The 20,770-nt window shown below is 44.6% G+C and overlaps 1 protein-coding gene across 17 annotated transcripts in view; it reads left to right on the plus strand.

Moving 5' to 3' along the window:
• Nucleotides 1–20,331, plus strand: part of ZNF618 (zinc finger protein 618) — a 205,093-nt gene extending 184,762 nt beyond the window's left edge. For all 17 annotated transcript variants that reach the window (XM_070795336.1, XM_019966777.2, XM_019966780.2 and 14 more), the window contains 2 exons: nt 11,758–11,859; nt 12,556–20,331. In XM_070795336.1, coding sequence (XP_070651437.1) covers nt 11,758–11,859; nt 12,556–14,072 — 1,619 coding nt within the window. In that variant the 3' untranslated portion in view covers nt 14,073–20,331. The remainder of the gene's footprint in view (nt 1–11,757; nt 11,860–12,555) is intronic.
• The last annotated feature ends 439 nt before the right edge of the window (nt 20,332–20,770 follow it).

Genomic DNA, 20,770 nt, shown 5'->3' on the forward strand with positions numbered 1-20,770 from the left:
TCCTCTGCCTTTTCTAAATCCAGCTTGAGCATCTGGAAGTTCTCAGTTCAGGTACTGTTGAAGCCTAGCTTGGAGAATTTTGAGTGTTACTTCGCTAGTGCGTGAGATGAGTGCAACTGTGCGATAGTTTGAACATTCTTTGGCATGGCCTTTCTTTGAGATTGGAATGAAAACTGACCTTTTCCGGTCCTGTGGCCACTGCTGAGATTTCCAAATTTGCTGGCATATAGAGTGCAACAGTTTAACAGCATCATGTTTTAGGATTTGAAATAGCTCAGCTGGAATTCCATCACCTCCGCTAGCTCTGTGTGTAGTGATGCTTCCTAAGGCTCACTTGACTTCCCACTCTAGGATATCTGGCTCTAGGTCAGTGATCACACCATCTTGGTTATGTGGGTCATGAAGATCTTTTTTGTATAGTTCTTCTGTGTATTCTTGCCACCTCTTCTTGGTATCTTCTGCTTCTGTTAGGTCCATACCTTTTGTCTTTTATTGAACCCATCTTTGCATAAAATGTTTCCTTGGTATCTCTAATTTTCTTGAGATCTCTGATCTTTCCCATTCTGTTGTTTTCCTCTATTTCTTTGCATTGATCGCTGAAGAAGGCTTTCTTATCTCTCCTTGCTATTGTCTGGAACTCTGCATTCAGATGTGTGTATCTTTCCTTTTCTGTGTATTCCTGATGACAAATGATGTTTAACATTTTTTTAATGTGCTTATTGGCCATTTAAGTATCTCCTTTGGAGAAATGTCGGTTCAAATCCTTTGCCCATTTTTTAATTGGGTGTTTTGGAGGTTTTTTATTACTGAGTTGTAAGAGATCATTTTATCTCTGTAGATACGTGAGGCCTCTATAGATAGATGATTTACAAGTGTCTTCTCTCATTCTGTAGGTTGTCTTTCCACTTTCTTGATGCTGTCCTTTGAAGCACAAAAATTTTTGATGAAGACTTTTTTTCATTATGCTTCTGATTCATGTGTAAGAAATCATTGCCTGATCGAGGGTCACAAAGGCTTAACTCCTGTTTTCTTGTATGAGTTTTCTAGTTTTGGCTCTTAGATTTAGGCCCATATTCCATTTTGTGTTAATTTTTGTATGTGGTGTGAGGTAGGGGTCAAACTTCATTCTTTTGCATGTGTATATCCAGTTTTCCCAGCTCAGTTTTTTGAAAAGACTATTCATTTCCCTGTTGCATTGTCCTGGCACCTTTGTCAAAAATCAGTTGATTGAAAATTTGAGGGTTTATTTTTGGACTCTAAATTCTGTTTCATTGGTCTGTATGTCTATTTTTGTGCCAGTACCACACTGTCTGGATTACCATGGCTTTATAACAGCTTTGAAATCAGGAAGTCTAAGCTCTCCAGCTTTGTTCATTTTCAAGAGTGCTTGGCTCTTCTGCATAAACTTTTTAGGATCATCTTGTCAATATCTGCAAAAAAAGACAGCAGTATAGGGATTGGGTTGAATCTGGATCAATTTAGAGAGTATTGCTATTTTAACAATATTGTCTTCTAATCTATGAAAATGGAATGCCTTTTCATTTAATTAAGCCTTCTTTGAATTCTTCAAACATATTTTTAGTTTTAAGTGTACAATCTTATTTTATAATTTATTTGTGAGTATTTTACTTTTTTAGAAGCTATTGTAAATGGAATTATTTCCTTAATTTAATTTTTGGAGTGTTCATTGCTAATGTACGGAAGTATAATTTCTTTAATATGTTGATCTTGTATCTTAAAATCTTGATGAACTTATTTACAAGTTCTCATAGTTGTGTGTGTATCTGTGTTTTCCATAGGATTTTCTGTACACACAGTGATGTCGTCTGTTATCTATAGAGATTATTTTACTTCTTCCGTTCATCTGGATGCCCTTTCTCTTTGTTTTTCTTTCTTTCTTTTTTTATAATTGCCCTGACTGGAACCTCGAATGCATGTTGAATAAAAGAGTGTTCATTTTTACCTTGTTCCTGATCTTAAGAGGAAAATTTTTAATGTTTAACCATTAAGTATAATGTTAGCATATTGAAAAGCAGAGACATTACTTTGCCAACTAAGGTCCGTCTAGTCAAGGCTATGGTTTTTCCTGTGGTCATGTATGGATGTGAGAGTTGGACTGTGAAGACAACTGAGCGCCGAAGAATTGATGCTTTTGAACTGTGGTGTTGGAGAAGACTCTTGAGAGTCCCTTGGACTGCAAGGAGATCCAACCAGTCCATTCTGAAGGAGATCAGCCCTGGGATTTCTTTGGAAGGAATGATGCTAAAGCTGAAACTCCAGTACTTTGGCCACCTCCTTAGAAGAGTTGACTCATTGGAAAAGACTCTGATGCTGGGAGGGATTGGGGGCAGGAGGAGAAGGGGACGACAGAGGATGAGATGGCTGGATGGCATCACCGACTCCATGGATGTGAGTCTGAGTGAAGTCCGGGAGTTGGTGATGGACAGGGAGGCCTGGCGTGCTGCGATTCATGGGGTCGCAAAGAGTCGGACACGACTGAGCAACTGAACTGAACTGATAATGTTAGCAATGGGTTTTTCATAGATGCCCTTTATCAGGTTAAAAAATTCCCTTCAATTCCTAGTTTGTTGAGTGTTTTTATCATGAAAGAGTATTGAAGTGAAGTGAAGTTGCTCAGTCGTATCTGACTCTTTGGGACCCCATGGGCTATAGCCTACCAGGCTCCTCCATCCATTGGGTTTTCCAGGCCAGGTGTACTGGAGTAGGTTGCCATTTCCTTCTCCAGGGTTTCTTCCCAACCCAGGGATTGAACCTGGGTCTCCCGCATTGTAGGCAGACTCTTTACCATCTGAGCCACCAGGGAACAGTAAGTATTGCATTTTGTCAAATAATTTCCCAGCATCAATTAAAATGATCAGGTAGTTTTTATCCTTTATGCTATTAATATGGTATTGATTTCTGTATGTTGAACCGACCTGTATTCCTGGAATAAATGCTGCTTGGTCATAGGGTATAACCTGTTGTATGTGTTGTTGGATTTGGTTAGCTGTATTTTATTGAGGATGTTTGTATCTATAGTCAAAAGGCATAGTGGGCATTGTTTCTTTTCTTGTGACTTCTTAGTCTAGATTTGGTATCAGAATAATACCTGCCTCATAGGATGAATTGAGAAGTGTTCCCACCTATTTTCAGAAGAATTTGTGAAAAGTTCTTTAACATATGATAGAATTCGTCAGTGAAGTTATCTGAGCCTGGGCTTTCCTTTGCTTTTCTTTTTTCCGGTCAATACTTTTTGATTACTAATTCAGTTTCTGTATAGATATATCCAGATTTTCTGCTGCTTAAATCAGTTTTCATAGTTTATGTTTTCTAGGAACTTGTCTATTTCATCCAGGTTGTCTAATTGGTTGGAATACTACTGTTCATAGTATTTCCTTATAAATAATCCTTTTTATTTCTATCAGATCAGTAAACTTAAGGGTTCTTTTAGATGTCCTTTATCAAGTTGAAGAAGTTGCCTTCTCTTCCTAGCTTGCTGAAATTTTGTATCATGGGTGGGTATTAGATTTTATCACCTTTATAGTGCATTGTATCTATGGAGATAAAATGATTTTTCTTAATTTTTTTTCTCTCTTAGTATAGGAAATTACACCGATTGTTTTCTTTTATTAACTATCCCATTTCTGGAATTAACTTTGCTTATTCATGATGTGCTATTATTTTTATTTTTTATTTTATCCCATATGGCTTGTGGGATATTAGTTCCCAAACCAGGAATTGAACCCAGGGCACAGCAGTGAAACTCCCATGATGTGTTATTATTTTTATATATTGCTATATTTACTTTGCTCATATTTTGTTAAGCATTTTGTGTATATGTTGAGGGATATTGGTCTGTAGTTTCTTTTCTTTTTTTAAAAAAAAAAAATTTATTTATGTACTTATTTGGCAGTGCCTGGTCTTAGTCGAGGCAAACAGGACCTTCCAGCAGGATTTTGTAGTTGAGGCATGCAAACTCTTAGTTGCAGTAAGTAGAATCTAGTTCCTTGACCAAAGATTGAATCTGGGGTCCCCCTGCACAGGGCATGTGGAGTCTTAGCCACTGCCATCAGGAAAGTCCCTGTACTTTCTTTTCTTATAATTTTTTCTTTAGTTTTGGATTGAGGTAATGACAGCCTTGTAAAATGACTTGGGAAATGATCTTTCCTCTTCTGATTTTTGGGAGAATTTGTTTGGAATCTGTATTATTCCTTCCTTAAATATTTGGTCAAACTTTGCAGTCAACTCATGCGGGACTTTTCTTTGTGGGAAATTATGTGAGCTATGATCTGAATTTCTTAATAATTACAGAACTTGAGATATTTAGGTTACCTATTTCTTCTGAAGTGAACTTAGAGCCTTTATATTTTTAGGTTTGTTTTTTGCCTCTCTTAAATGGTTGAATTTATTGGCAGAAAGTTGTTCATAATCATTGTTTAAAATATTTATTTGTTTGGCTGCATCAGGCCTTAGTTGCAGCCCGCAGGCTCTCTAGTTGTGTGCAGTCTCAGAGTGCTAGAGCTCAGTACTCACAGCGTGCAGGGCTTCCCTAGGTGCAGTGCTTGGGCTTAGTTACCCCATCGCATGTGGCATCTTACTTCTCTGACCAGGGATCAAACCTGTGTCCCCTGCAGTAGAAGGTGGATTCTTAAGAACTGGACCATCAGGGAAGTCCCCATAATCATGTCCCCATTAATCCCTTTAATATGTGTAGCATCTGTAGTGATGTCTCCCTCTTTTATTCCTACTACTAATAATTTACATTCTTCTCTTTTCTTTTTTTAATCCTTCTTATTAAAGGGTTATCAATTTTACTGATTTCTACCAAGAATTAGCTTTTAGTTTGATTTCTATTGTGTTTATCCATTTTCTGTTTCATTCATTTCTGCTTTTGTCTGTATTATTTCCTTCTGTTTATGTTAGACTCAACTTACTCTTTAAACTTAGTCTTTATATCTCTTTGTGTTGAAGCTTTGTGGCACTGATTTTAAACCTTTATTCTTTTCTAATAAAACTTTTAATGTTATAAGTAACATTCATTTACATGTATCCACAAATTTTGAAACCCGAGGTTTGCATGTTTTAGTATTCAGTTCAAAGCATTTTCTGACCTCCCTGATATTTCTTTGGCCTCTGAGTTACTTACAAGTGTGATGTTTAATATTCAAATAGTTGAAATATTTCCAACTATCTTTTTGTTATTGATTTCTAATTTAATTCAGTTATAGTCAGAGACTATACTTTATATGATTTCGGTGTTTTTCTGTCCTGCCTCCTTTTTCTGGGAATCCGACTGTGTGTACATTGGGCTGCTTGATGCTGCCGCTGTCTGTTCATTTGTATTCAGTAGTTTCTTTTCTCCTGAGAGTAACAATCACTGAGAGAAGACAGCTTGAGATTTCCAGGCGTAGGTTTGGTCTGCTGTTTCTTGTCCAGTTTTCTCAGCTTTTGCTTCATGTGATTTTGATGCTCCGTTACCACTTGCACACAGCATAGGATCGTTATGTGTTCTTGGTGATTTGACTTCTTTACCATTATGCAGGGCCTCTCGTTACCCTGGGTCATATTTCTTGTTCTGAGGTCTGTTTTCTCTGTAATACTACCACATGCATGTCCTGCCTTCTCTTCATTACTATTTGTGGAGTATGCCTTTATTTAACCTTTTACTTTCAACTTACTCATGTCTTTATATTTAAATACATTTCCTATAGATAGCATAGAGTGGATTCTTGTTTTTTTTTAAAGTATGACATTCTCTAACTTTTATTTGGAATGTGGAGATCATATCATTTACATTTAATGTGATTTCAGTATTACTGGGTTTAAATCTACCATTTTCCTATTTGTTTATTGTTTCATTTGTTCTTTCTTCCTTTTTCTCTAATTTTTTTTGCTTTATTTTGAAGTGAGAATTTTTTATTATTCCATTTTTATCTCTACCATGGATTTATTAATGGTAACTTGGGTGTTTTTAATGACTTATTTCAGTTTTACACTATATATTTCTAACTTATTGAGTCTACCTTCAAAGGGTATTAGCCCCCTTTGTATATTGTGTGAAAAACTTTCAACAAAATCTTCTATATCCCCTTCCTAATCTTTCTATTATCGTTGCCATACAGTTTATTCTACTTGTAATTACCACATTTCATTGTTACTATTTTCCAATGAGCAGTCAGTTACCTTGTTAAAGAGATTAAAAATGAGAGAAAACATCTTTTATGTTCATATATATACAGTTGCCGGTACTCTTCTTTTCTTTCTGTATATCCAGATTCTTATTTGGTATCATTTTTTTTTATACCTAAAGAACTTCCTTTAGCATTTCTTTTTTTTTCTTTTTTCTTTTTTTAAATTTTATTTTATTTTTAAACTTTACAATATTGTATTAGTTTTGCCAAACATCAAAATGAATCCACCACAGGTATACCCGTGCTCCCCATCCTGAACCCTCCTCCCTCCTCCCTCCCCATACCCTCCCTCTGGGTCGTCCCAGTGCACCAGCCCCAAGCATCCAGTATCGTGCATCGAACCTGGACTGGCGACTCATTTCATGAAGCAACTGACAAACAACTAATCTCAAAAATATACAAGCAACTCCTACAGCTCAATTCCAGAAAAATAAATGAACCAATCAAAAAATGGGCCAAAGAACTAAATAGACATTTCTCCAAAGAAGACATACAGATGGCTAACAAACACATGAAAAGATGCTCAACATCACTCATTATCAGAGAAATGCAAATCAAAACCACTATGAGGTACCATTTCACGCCAGTCAGAATGGCTGCGATCCAAAAGTCTACAAGCAATAAATGCTGGAGAGGGTGTGGAGAAAAGGAACCCTCTTACACTGTTGGTGGGAATGCAAACTAGTACAGCCACTATGGAGAACAGTGTGGAGATTCCTTAAAAAACTGGAAATAGAACTGCCTTATGATCCAGCAATCCCACTGTTGGGCATACACACTGAGGAAACCAGAAGGGAAAGAGACACGTGTACCCCAATGTTCATCGCAGCACTGTTTATAATAGCATTTCTTATAGTTGCAGGTCTGATTTTTTTCCCCTTATTTATTTCCATTTGCGAAAGATAGTATGACTGGATTTAAAGTTTTAATTATTTTATTTTTAAAATATTTTTGTAGTTTTTTAATTGAATTATAACCGATTTATAATGTTGCTTTAGTTTCAGGTATGCAGCATAGGGATTCAGTTATACGTACATACGTATCTATTTTTAGATTCTTTCCCTTATAGGTTATTATAAAATATTAAATATAATTGCCTGTGTTATACAGTGGGTCCTTGTTGTTTATCTACTTTACATATATTAGTGTCAGATCAGATCAGATCAGATCAGTCGCTCAGTCGTGTCCAACTCTTTGTGACCCCATGAATCGCAGCACGCCAGGCCTCCCTGTCCATCACCAACTCCCGGAGTTCACTGAGACTCACGTCCATCGAGTCGGTGATGCCATCCAGCCATCTCATCCTCTGTCGTCCCCTTCTCCTCCTGCCCCCAATCCCTCCCAGCATCAGAGTCTTTTCCAATGAGTCAGCTCTTCCCATGAGGTGGCCAAAGTACTGGAGTTTCAGCTTTAGCATCATTCCTTCCAAAGAAATCCCAGGGCTGATCTCCTTCAGAATGGACTGGTTGGATCTCCTTGCAGTCCAAGGGACTCTCAAGAGTCTTCTCCAACACCACAGTTCAAAAGCATCAATTCTTCGGCGCTCAGTTGTCTTCACAGTCCAACTCTCACATCCATACATGACCACAGGAAAAACCATAGCCTTGACTAGCCGGACCTTTGTTGGCAAAGTAATGTCTCTGCTTTTGAATATGCTATCTAGGTTGGTCATAACTTTCCTTCCAAGGAGTAAGCGTCTTTTCATTTCATGGCTGCAGTCACCATCTGTAGTGATTTTGGAGCCCAGAAAAATAAAGTCTGACGCTGTTTCCACTGTTTCCCCATCTATTTCCCATGAAGTGGTGGGACTGGATGCCATGATCTTCGTTTTCTGAATGTTGAGCTTTAAGCCAACTTTTCAATCTCCACTCACTTTCATTAAGAAGTGTATTATTAGTGTATATATGTATATATGTGTATATATTAGTGTATATATGTTAATCTCAAACTCATAATTTATCCCTCCTTCCTTTTTCCCTCTGGTAACCATAAGTTTGTTTTATATGTCGTGGGTCTATTTCTATTTTGTATATAAGTTTATTTGTATCCTTTTTTTTGTTTGTTTTTTTAGATTCCACATGTAAGTGATACCATATGGTATTTGTCATTGTCTGGCTTACTTCACTTAGTATGATCATCTCTAAGGCCTTCCATGTTGCTGCAAATGGCATTATTTCATTTTTTTAATGTTTATTTATTTATTTGGCTGTACAGGGTCTAAGTTGCATGTGGAATCTAGTTCCCCGAGCAAGGATTGAACTTGGGCTCAGGAGCATGGAGTCTTAGCCATCGGACCACACCACAGGAAGTCCCTCATTCTTTTTTATAGCTGAGTAATATCCCAATAAATATAATTTATATCAATTGCATTATGATATCTTCTTTATCCATTCATCTAGGGCAGCCCTTAGAGTTTTAGATTGACATTCTCCTCTAACTTTGTTCTGTTGCCTGCTAGGTCTTTTGTTATTCTTATTTCTGTTCACCTGGACTTAATTTTTTCTCTCCTCCGGCTGTTCCTGCCATTGGTTTTCAACAATTTTATTATGATACTGTGCCTTGGTGGTGTTTTCTTTGAGTTAGTTGAGCTTTTAGAACTTGATTTTATGGTTTTCATCCAATTTGGAAAAATTCTGGCCGTTTCTTCAAATATTATTTCTGCCTCATCCCCTTTTTCTGGGACTCCAATTTATATGTGTGTTAAACTGCTTAATATTGTCCATACTCCATTTATTTATTTACAACCTTCTACCCAGTCTGGTTTTCACTGGATATTTTTTTTTGCTCTGTCTCGAACTTCACTGATTTTTTTTTTCTTCTGTGGCAGCTAATTAGTTTTTATCCCATACAGTGTATTTTTCCTATAGCACTTATTTTTATATTCAGAAGTTCCACATGAGTGTAGTTTAGTTTGCTCTTTTATACATCTCCCATTTCTCTCCTTATGATATTCATGTTTCCCTTCATATCTTGAACGTATTTATGATGTTTACAACTGCTGTTGTAAGATTCTTATTGGTAAAATATATCATCTCTGTCCTTCCTAGGTCTGTTTCTATTGATTAGGTTTTGGTTTTTTTTTTCTGGTTATGGGTCATATTTGCCTACTATTTTGAATGTCCAGTACTGATTAGATGAATGACATTGTGAATTTCATATTAGGTGCTGGTTTTTTTTTTTTTTTTTTTTTTTTGAGAGTATTAAACTTGGCTTGCAGTTTGTTAAGTTTGGAATCACTTTAATACATTTGAGGCTTGTTCTTAAAATGTATTAGGGCAGATCTAGGGCAGTGCTTAATCTATGGCTAATTTAGCTGCATAATAAGGGGACTGTCCAGGGCTTCTCAGGTGGCACCTATGGTAAAGAAGCAGCCTGCCGATGCAGGAGGCACAAGAGAGTGGGTTCAATCCCTGGGTTAGGAAGATCCCCTGGAGGAGGGCATGGCAACGCACTCCAGTATTCTTGCCTGGAAAATTCCATGGACAGAGTTGCTGACTGAAGTGACGTAGCATATACACACGCATACAAGGGGACTGTCCAGTTTCTCGTGCATTGAGGTTGGTCTCTCCATTCTGGTTGAGGGGGCCCGGGTGACTTCCCCAGCTGGGTAACCCTAGGAGTTATCATCCTGCTGCATGTTAATGATTCTTCCCCCATTCCTGTGGAATTTGGTCATACGTATTGGGCTTCCCAGGTGGCTCAGTGGTGAAGAATTCACCTGTCAAGGCAGGAGATGTAGGTTTGATCCCTGGTCAGGAAGATCCCCTGGAGAAGGAAATTGGATCCCACTCCAGTATTCTTGACAGGGAAATCCCATGGACAGAAAAGCCTGGCAGGCTACAGGCCATGGGGTCGCAAAAGAGTCAGACACAACTTATCGTCTAAACAGAAATAGGCAGATTAGTTTCATCAAAGACTCCAGGGAACCCCCTACAATCTCAAGAGCTCTCTCTTTCTGACACGTCCTGTGCCTTAGTACTTTTCCCTGTAAATTCTAGCTGTCTCTGCCTGAGTTTTGATCTCTGTCTCTTAAAGGTGACCACTGTGCTTGTTCAGTTCCCTGCCTCCAGGCAGTAAGCAGGGCAGTCAGAGAGCGCACCACATTTGCTGCTTTTTCTGGGCTCACACCCCGGGTTGCCTGTTTGAAAGCAGTTGTATCGTGATCACTAGTTGTTTGCAGCTGGAGAGCAGTTCCTATGGTAGGGCATCCCTAATAGGCAGAAGTGAAAGTCCCCTCCCCATAGATTTTGATGCATAAATCTGTTCATTCTTTGACTTGTGAGCTTAAAGTGCATATCTCTAAAAATACATATGAAATTCTGATTAGGTGTGCTTTTTATTATGTTATGCATTTTCACGTTTCTCCAGGGTACACAGCCACTTTTCTAGTGGCTGCAAAATATTCCTTGAATGCCCATCCCAGAGTCTTCTAGCTGGCTGACTGTGAATATGTAGAAGTTGGAGAAGTCTCTTTTCTAGGTATGGAAATTATGGCCTTGACCTCTAAGGTCTGGCATCTTAAATTGAGAAGAAAGGAAGAACAGTGTCTGGCAATGCTGAACAGAGGCTGCTGACCCACTGATAGTCTCAGGTTGTGGATTCTACCTGTCAGATGATGTCTCAAGGAAGTACACCCACAACAACAATATAAGAGCACAGAAAAACAATATTAGAATATTGGGCAAACAGGTCCATAGCAGAATAGTCATACTGGAAATGGCACAGCCCTGAAACTCAGGACCTAGGGTGTAGTTAACAATTGGTAAAGTATGGTGCAGTAAAAGATGGGGTGGTCATTTCTGATGGCAAATATGTAACTCAGATAATTTCTACTCAGAAACACCTCTACAAAAATGTCAAGAATTGACCGTGCATAGGAGAGTATGGCGTGTGCCCATTACTTAAAACTGAATACCAATGTAAACGTACAGGTTAATAAAAATTAGGGGGATTCATGGAGGACACACCCAGGACAGCGCTGCTGCTGGTTTTCTGTGTGATCCCGAGCAAATCCTTTCCTGCGTGTGCTCTTCAGTTTCACCTTCTGCATGTAACGAGGGGGCTGCGAATTGTATACTTGATGTCACACAGGGCTTTGCTTTTGTTGTGTTCATCTAATTAAGTTTCTAGTAAATACACTAAAAAGACACACTTCAAAGAAGCAAGAGTGTGAGATGCTTTCTGCCTCTTGGGGTGTAACGGGCACCCCCTGCCCAGTCTCAGAACTTTGTGCTTGTGGGTGTTGGGGAGCCTCCCATCCAGACTCAGAACACAGCGCTTCCCATTCCCCGAGTGCTTACTCCATGCTGGGCACTGTGCCCACTGCTCTTTCCCTATGTTATCTCTTATTAGTCCTTCTAACAATTGTGGGATTATCTTCATTCTTCCCAGTGATGAAAATGGTGCTTTGCAGGCATCAGATAGTTGTCTAAGGAGCCAGAATTTGAACCCAGGCCCGAGTCCCAGAGACCAGTCTCGTCTTCACTTGCGTGCTCTAGTTCTCTCCTTGTTAGCTGACAGGCCTCTGGCACTTCAAGGAAATACACTGTCCCCTTTGTGCCCACAGCGGACAACGAAAACAACATTGCCTCCAACCAGTCCCGATCGCCCCCTGCTGTTGTGGAGGAGAAGTGGAAGGCCCAAGCCCAGAGGAACAGCGCCAACAACAGTAGGTCTTTCCCAGGCGGACGCCGCGGACTGGAGGAAGTCTGCTCCAGCCCCTCCCGCTGCTTCTCTGCCCCCCTCCCCACCCCCGTACCTCCCATGGTGATGCAAGACCACGCATAACGGTTTACCAAGCACTTTCACACCTGAGACCTAGTTGATGGGAATTCCGACCTCACAGGATGGAAGAGGAGGCCTGGGGAGACCTGATCTCTTTGTGATCAGAGAACACAAATTCATGACAGAATCAGAATTAGAATTCACCCTGCACAATTTCTCTGGTCTGCTTTTTCCTGACACTGTGGCCTCAGGTATCTTATTCACTAACGCCTTCTGTATCAGAGGCTGTTTCTGTTTTGAGGAACTGGTTAGACTAGTTAGCTTCAGAGGTCGAGGTGAATGGCACATGCAGCAAATATTTGCACACATACCACTACCCTCTGTTCCCATGCCCATGGCCGGCATTTCTAGTCAATCACAGAACTTCATGGCATGGCAGGCATTTCTAGTCAATCACAGAACTTCATTCCCGGGAGACTGTCACATGTTAAAGAGTTGCCGCCACCATCGGTTTGCACACAAGATGAAATCACTTCGTAATTCCTAATACTAGATGCTTGAGTATTAGGCTGCTGCCAGACCAAGAAGCCTAGAATGCCAGGATTAATCACGCCTCTCTTTGTGTCCCCCCACCCCCCAGCCACGACCAGTGGTTTGACACCCAACAGCATGATCCCCGAGAAGGAGCGGCAGAACATCGCAGAGCGGCTGCTGCGGGTCATGTGCGCCGACCTGGGTGCTCTGAGCGTGGTGAGCGGGAAGGAGTTCCTGAAGCTGGCCCAGACGCTGGTGGACAGCGGCGCCCGCTACGGGGCCTTCTCGGTCACCGAGATCCTGGGCAACTTCAACACGCTGGCACTGAAGCACCTGCCGCGCATGTACAACCAGGTGAAGGTGAAGGTGACGTGCGCCTTGGGCAGCAACGCCTGCCTGGGCATCGGCGTGACCTGCCACTCGCAGAGCGTCGGCCCCGACTCTTGCTACATCCTCACGGCCTACCAGGCCGAGGGCAACCACATCAAGAGCTACGTGCTAGGCGTGAAGGGTGCGGACATCCGCGACAGCGGCGACCTGGTGCACCACTGGGTGCAGAACGTGCTGTCGGAGTTCGTGATGTCGGAGATCAGGACCGTGTACGTGACGGACTGCCGGGTGAGCGCCTCCGCCTTCTCCAAGGCCGGCATGTGCCTGCGCTGCTCAGCCTGTGCCTTGAACTCGGTGGTGCAGAGCGTGCTGAGCAAGCGGACGCTGCAGGCCCGCAGCATGCACGAGGTCATCGAGCTGCTCAACGTGTGCGAGGACCTGGCGGGCTCCACTGGCCTCGCCAAGGAGACCTTTGGCTCGCTGGAGGAGACCTCACCGCCGCCCTGCTGGAACTCGGTCACGGACTCGCTGCTGCTGGTGCACGAGCGCTACGAGCAGATCTGCGAGTTCTACAGCCGGGCCAAGAAGATGAACCTCATCCAGAGCCTCAACAAGCACCTGCTCAGCAACCTGGCCGCCATCCTGACGCCGGTGAAGCAGGCGGTCATCGAGCTGAGCAACGAGAGCCAGCCCACCCTGCAGCTGGTGCTCCCCACCTACGTCAGGCTGGAGAAGCTGTTCACGGCCAAGGCCAACGACGCGGGCACCGTAAGCAAGCTGTGCCACCTCTTCCTGGAGGCACTCAAGGAGAACTTCAAGGTGCACCCAGCGCACAAGGTGGCCATGATCCTGGACCCGCAGCAAAAGCTGCGGCCCGTCCCCCCCTACCAGCACGAGGAGATCATCGGCAAGGTGTGCGAGCTCATCAATGAGGTCAAGGAGTCCTGGACTGAGGAGGCCGACTTCGAGCCTGCAGCCAAGAAGCCCCGCTCCGCCCCCGGAGAAAACCCTGCCACCCAGGAGGACGACCGGCTCGGGAAGAACGAAGTGTACGATTACCTGCAGGAGCCCCTCTTCCAGGCCACCCCCGATCTCTTCCAGTACTGGTCGTGCGTGACCCAAAAGCACACGAAACTCGCCAGGCTCGCCTTCTGGCTCCTCGCGGTGCCGGCCGTGGGGGCCAGGAGCGGGTGTGTAAATATGTGTGAACAAGCACTTCTCATCAAAAGGAGGCGACTGCTCAGTCCAGAAGATATGAACAAACTCATGTTTCTGAAATCCAACATGCTTTAAGACTTCCAGATTGAAAAAAAAATACGAAAGAGAAAAAGAAAAGAGAACGTTCAAAGAGGAAGGAAAAAAACCCACACAACACTGTCGCAAACAAAGAAGAGCAATTTAAGTTCTAAACACTGTGGACCTCATTATAAATGCCCCCTGGAAACTTAAGTGCTTTTTTTCAGTGTGAGTGTGCATGTGTGTGCACGGGCAGCTCTGTGCTCATCTGCGTGGCTGCCGAAGTGTTGCACACACGTGCACACACATACTCCCCTGGTGCATGCATGCATGCTCCCTTGTGGGCACGTGTGCATTAAACTGGGCGTGTCAGGAAAGCTGAGTGTTTGGGAAAGAGGGAAGACGCTTCACTTCCTTTTCTCAGTGAGGGGGCTTTAAAAGACTCCATTTTCAGGTGTGCAGATTGTACAAACTGATGTTGTAAAATGTTCAGGCAGCTGAGATCTGAAGTGACTTGACGCTCTCTATCCTTCACCCTGTGGTCCCCCTACTGCCCGTCACCCCTGCCCCTAGTCTTCCTGACCCTATCACACCCCACTCCTCCCCAGCTGCCCTGCCATGGATTCTCCAAACTGCATCAGATGGACAGCTTCTGCACTGGACTTTGTTCTCGTTCACCTTCAGGGCATTGAGCTGCTGCCTTTACGATACCCCTGGGTGTCAGGGGGCAGCCGCCTTAGAAACACACCTATCTATTTCCCCAAATCAGGAAAGGAGACTTTTAAGAATATAAAGCTGACCTTTTGCTTTTTAATATAAGAGAGGGAAAAAAAGACATTTTCAAAGAAGTATAAGATAACTGTCTCCACTCCTTAATAATTTTTTCCTAACATTTTAGCAGTTTTTGCCTTTTTTTTTTTTTTTTTCAAATTTGATTTAGACTCTGCTAGGAGGCACTGAATGTCTATAACTTATATTTTGGAGGTTTTTTTTGTGTTTTTTTTTTTGATTGCCCTTTTTGTTCCTCGAGTCACACTGTAAACTAGCTCATCTCAGTGGTGTATTCAGTATCCTGAGGTTTTTATCAGCCTTCCCTGTACAGTCCAGTTTTCCTGTATTTGAAACAGCCAAGACCGTGAACTTGGCTGTGCTGTTTGGAGACCAGGAGAGGTGTTAGAGTCACAGGTCTCGCAGATGTGGGATTTGGTGGAAGCCACAGAGAAACGTGGCTGAGGAGTGCTGACTGTAAGTGGAAGACCGCCCTCCTGGCTCGCTGCGTCTGGTCCTGCGAATGTCTGATTTCTGTACCCAGAGTGCATTACACTACTTGCCGCGTCACTGACCCTTCGGCTCAGCAGGGAATCCTGAGTTGATCCATGTTCGCATCCATCACACCTCAGACCCACAACCTCCTCTTCCTCCCCAGGACCCCTGAGATTCTGGGAGTTCCACTGCCCACGGCCCTGGGGGTCCCCCACATGAGCCTCAGCCCTCCTTCCAGGACGGTGGTTGAGCACGGTGCCTTGCGGGCCAAATGACGGATGTTTGAGGGTGGAATGGCATTAGGCCACATTCAACTTGATGCTGTGAAAGATGGTTTTAGGCTTTTCTTCCTCTGTGAGCGGTTTAGGTTCCACACACTTAGCCTAAATGCCAACAGGGTGACCCTTTCCCCTCTCAAGAGGTGGTTTTGTTAGGATCAGTGCTCAGCCTCCCACCCCACCTCTCAGTGAATATGTACTGGTGATCCAGTATCCCCTCGGTGCCCACCATCGCGGGGGGCACCATTTGCAAAGGCACATTCTACCATCCTGGGGGGCTGACCAAGTCCACCACATCCCTCCTTAGTAATAAAACATTGTTCAACTGCGAGATACCTCGATTTCAAAAAGCACTGTACAACAGCCCTCTCCCCGCTCCCCGGTCCATGGCAGTAACGTTGGGGAAGTTAATTTAAAAACTCAAGGCTTAGGATCATGGACCAGAACACTGTCCCGGGTGCCAAGCCTGCTCAATTTGCCTCATGAGAACTAACCCTCCGCATCTTGGACATACTGAAATGCATCCCAGAGGGTCGTTTCCACGTTCACTGCAGCAAGCCATGGTCTCAGGAACCATCATGCCATTTCCTCTCCTGGAGAAGTTCTGGGCACTTACTCCACGTTTCCAAGGGGTGTCACACCATCAGAAGAGCCTCTTACCTGCACTGGACAGTCACCGCTTGTCACATTCTATAGTATATGGGAGCATTGACAGGCTATTTGATGAGACTTTGGGAGACCTTCCAGAAGGTGGCTGCAGGCTTGCTGGTGGGTGAGATGCCTACAGCCAAAGGCCTCCAGCCTTGCTGCCGGGGAGACCTGGCACTCTGAGCCACACAGGAGGGTGGAAGCTGCCTGTGTTGTGTAGTTGGTAGGAGTCAAGCCTCGGAGCCCATCCTCTCTCTGCTTTTGAGCGGGGAGCTGTGCTGGTCTTGCCTCATTTTAGGGGCCACTCCACAAGTCGGCATTTCACTGTGTTGCAAAGCCATCAGGACCAAGCCCAAGTATCAGCGTCCTTCTCCTTGGAACTCGGGGATGTCTGCCCTCCAGCATGAAATTTCTAGGAAGTCTTACTAAATTCCAGGTATCTAGTTAAACGTGTCACCTCCTGTTCTGTCCCTCCTTTCCACCTTAGTTCGATCCTTAGGGCTTGGCTTACTCTGCAGAGATGACGTGAGTGCCACTCGGTTTCTGAAGGCTGTCTCCTGGGACTGCCTCATCCAGATAACAGGCATAAGGTCGCAGGTAGTCATTTCTCTCTTCCAGTCTTTCGTCCTTCAGACACTCTTGTTGCCAGTAGGAAGGGCTGTACCAAGGTGCCCCTCCTCTGTCTGCTTTCTCACGCAGGCAGCTCGCCTACTGCAGATCCCCTTGCAGTGAACAGCTTAATAAAACCCAAAGATCTCACAGGCCTAGCCACTGGCCCCTTGTCTCCAGCAATATCCACCCTATCCAAATTCTAGCTCAGCCAAAGGATTGAGGTCGGCTCTTCCAGCTCATCTCCTGGTGCCTGCCCTGACATGGACCTTCAGAAAGTTTCTGTCTTCTGGCTCCCCGTTCTGTGGCACTGACCACTATGGGACTCTACAGCTCAAGGCAGTCAATTGCCTGCTGACTTGGACACAGTTTGCCAGAAGTGTGTGATTCCCAGGACATAAGGGGCCTTGCTGCTGACATGCATGGACCCCAGCAAGGAGGCAGAGAAAACACACGTCCACTCTGCAGGGTTTTCCTGCCTCCTCTGAGGTCAGTCAGCTTCGCCACCATAGCCCAAGCCAAGGACCATAGCCTTATGGGTGGTGCCACAGATGTGGAGTAACCAAGGGGTCTCTGCTCCAAGAGCAGGCGTGCCATCCAGTTGTCATGAATGGATGCCTGGACTTGTGCCAACATGGTTCTTCTTCCCTCTGCCCAGGTCCACCAGCCAGGCCTCCCTCCAGATGGTAGCTAGAGACCAGGAAACAGAGGGGCCATCAGATGAAGCTCCTTATGGCTACTCTTCATTTCAGGGTTCATGGCATAGAAAACCACCTACTGTGCCTGTGAGTGAGGACACTGCCATCACTCTGCCTGGCAGCTTCATGGTTGGCATCCAGGCTTTGGCTCTTGGCTGGAAAAAGGGTGCTGTGGTTTCCTGGTGAGGAGAGAGCAGTCCAATGATGTAGTTGAGAGGTTCTGCGTCTCCTGATTTCTGGGAAGGACTCTCTCGGACATCAGCTCTGTAGGCTGGTGAGCCTCCTGTCCTTCAGCTTGCTCTCTTCTCTCCTGTACTTTCAAGAAACACCAGAGAAAAACTCTGCAAGGCATGTTTTCCACCGTGAAGCTGACCCTCTGCCCTTAGGGGTCACCCAGGCTTGTGCTTTAACTTGGACTAAACTCTTTGGAAAGTGGGAGCCCAAAGAGCTGTTGGGGATGCCTCAGGCACTCTGGGAGGCCACAGCTTCACAGGGAAGGTTTGGAACTAACCTGGGATGCCGATGGAGAAGGGAGGTCCCGTGAGGAATGACCCAGAAGGGGACAGTACTGGGATGTTGCCATGACGACAGGTGTGCTGGCAAAGATGGAGTGAGGAGCATCCAGGGCACAGCTGGAAGTCTGCCCGCATGGAGCTGGGCAAGTTCATAGCTCTGCCCTTGCCTGGGGAGCAGTGGTAGCACCTCTGTGCCTGGGATGTACCTAGAGGAGGGCTTCTAGAAAGGCCGCTGCTTAGATGAAACCAAGAGGTAAGGAAGGCTCAGGCTGTCCCCTGGAGACAGCAGGTGGGGAGGGGGGCTCCTGTCTGGGCCCCACCGGCCCCGCCTCTGCCCACTCGTCACTGTGGCTCATGTTTGCTAGGCCAGTTATGGTGAACCAATGAGACAGTGTTTTCCCTCTTGAGTTTCCCCTCCCACTTCTCCCTTCTCTGGGTTTTTGGGAGGAACTTGTTGTAGTTGTTTCCCTTCCTCTCTCGTTTGGGTTTGAGGATCGTAGTCCGTGGAGCCCCACCGTTCTCTAGAGGGGCCCTGTGGTTCTGTGCAAAGAGGCACCTGCTCCCGCTTTGGTGACGGTGAAGGGCATCGGGTTGCTATTGTGTATTCATGGCCCCACCGCTGCCACCACCATGGGCGTTGCTTTAAATATTCGACTCCGGTACCGAGAAGGATGTGCTAGGTCTTCAGTTGGGTGTCAGCATCAGGACCCACCAAGGCCTCCCGACCCACATGTCCCACCAGGCACCTTCGACTCTTCGAACCAAAGTTCCTTTTAGGGGCACAGCCCAGCCTTGTCCGCAACCTCAGGGGCCTGGGATCCCTATGGCGCTTCCTGAAGTCCAGGTTGGCAGAGACCATGGAGTCTGAGGCCAACCGGAAGGGGGGCTCTTCCCACAACCCAGGTGCCAGCCGGTCCCCGCCTAGGACCCTTCCCTCCCACCCAAACGGGGTCCCAGATGGGGTAGCCGGGTTCCAAAGCAGTGAGCAAGCTCGTGGACTGGCACAGGGCTGGAACTCGCCAGCCAGGAGACAGAGGGCCCCATGGGGCTGCAAGCTCCCAGACCCACTGGACAGCGTGTCCAGGGCCATTCAGATTCCAAGCATCAGGAGGTCATTTTGTACAACCACCGGAAGCAGAGATATTTTTTAAAGAGCATAAATTATTTTCAGTTGTTCTCTGATGACCCTATCTTTTTTTCCCCCCATAACTTCATGTTGGTGATTCTTTCACATCAGGTAAATCTTATGAAAGCCTTGGTGCCCCCTCCCTCCCAGGCCCCACTCAGTAACCACGTGTGTGCACCCCCATCCTTTCTCAGTAGTTAAAGACGTTCTAGGCAATACCATGGGCACATCTGACTGTGTCTCTCTCTTCCAGTGCAAGAAACTCAAGTCATCTTAAAAAAATACAAAAAAAAAAAAATTTACAAAAAAAAGAAACACACAAAAAAATATCTTTTTTAGGCCAGAGTTTTCTACAGGTATTAATGAATATTTTTCTTAATCCTTATAAGTTTTATGTGTTTAATATTTCTTAATACCGGTAGCATTAATTTATACTTTTGTAGCAACACAATATTTTTATAAACAGCCAGTGCTTGGCTCAAGTCTCCACAAGGGGTTTGTGCAGGGTTTTCTTGGGACCCTGTGTACCATGTACTGTATTTAAAAAAAAAAAAGTTACCTAGTGTCACCCTTGCTGTGTTAATTAACAAAAGACGTTGTTTGCGATCTCCTGTGTCGTTGGTGTGGATCCAACAGCTCTGCAAGGAGTCACGTTGCATGGGGGTTGAGTTGATGGTTCTTGTGATTTGTAAACCCCCGAGACCAAACTTGAGGGTTTATTTAGGGTTTTCTGTTTGTCCTTTGGGTTTTCGGTTTCATTTTGGTTTGGGTACCGTTTCTCCATTTATAGCCAAATCAGTTTTGTGGTGTTTAAAACTTTTACTGATGTCAAATGGAGGAAAGGAACAGAAAAAAAAATTTTTTTTACAAAGTAATAAAATTTAAAACTGAGCTGTTTAAATGTTGCTGTTTTTACCTGTCTGTTCTTGTCCAAAAGTGGGACATTCCCAGGGTGAAGAGGAAGGGTCCACTTGGTTCCTTAAATTGCCAAAAGCCCCAGCCCAGAATTCAACACCCCCTACCCTCCTCCCCTGAATTCTTGCAACATTATTTCCCAGTTGGTTGATGCCAAGGCAAAAAGACATCCTTTTAATGGTTAGAGAGAATCAGTTGCTTAAATAAATGATTTCATGTCAGTGTTGTATTTATGGTTTTACAATAAAACGACCTTTAGGAAGATGGCAGTGCGTGGCGTTATTTCTTGGGCTTGGGGTTGGGCCGTGTCATCCAGGCAGGAGCAGGGCACTGGAGAGTAGAGATGGACAGAGGCAGACGTCGCCTGGGGGTGATGGAGCTGGAGTCCATCCCGAGGGGACATCAGATGAGGTCAGGGTGACCCTGGACACCAGAGCCGGGTCAGAGATAGCTGACGAATGAGGCCCAAGAGCACGTGGCCCCCGGGGCCTTGCTCTTGAGCGCTGGCCCAGGGGAGGAAGGGTGGCCCAGGCCCCAAGGAGCACACCCAGGTTTGCCTGGACTGACGTCATTTATGTGATGTCATGGGTTGTGTGTACCATCCGTTTTCTGAGGAAGGGTGCCCGTGGCTTTTGCCAAGTTCCAGATGGCATCTGTGACTCTGAAGAATCAGTGGGAGCTGTCAGAGACACATTCAAACCCC

The sequence above is a fragment of the Bos indicus genome, chromosome 8 (assembly GCF_029378745.1).
Source record: "Bos indicus isolate NIAB-ARS_2022 breed Sahiwal x Tharparkar chromosome 8, NIAB-ARS_B.indTharparkar_mat_pri_1.0, whole genome shotgun sequence".
Taxonomy (NCBI): domain Eukaryota; kingdom Metazoa; phylum Chordata; class Mammalia; order Artiodactyla; family Bovidae; genus Bos; species Bos indicus.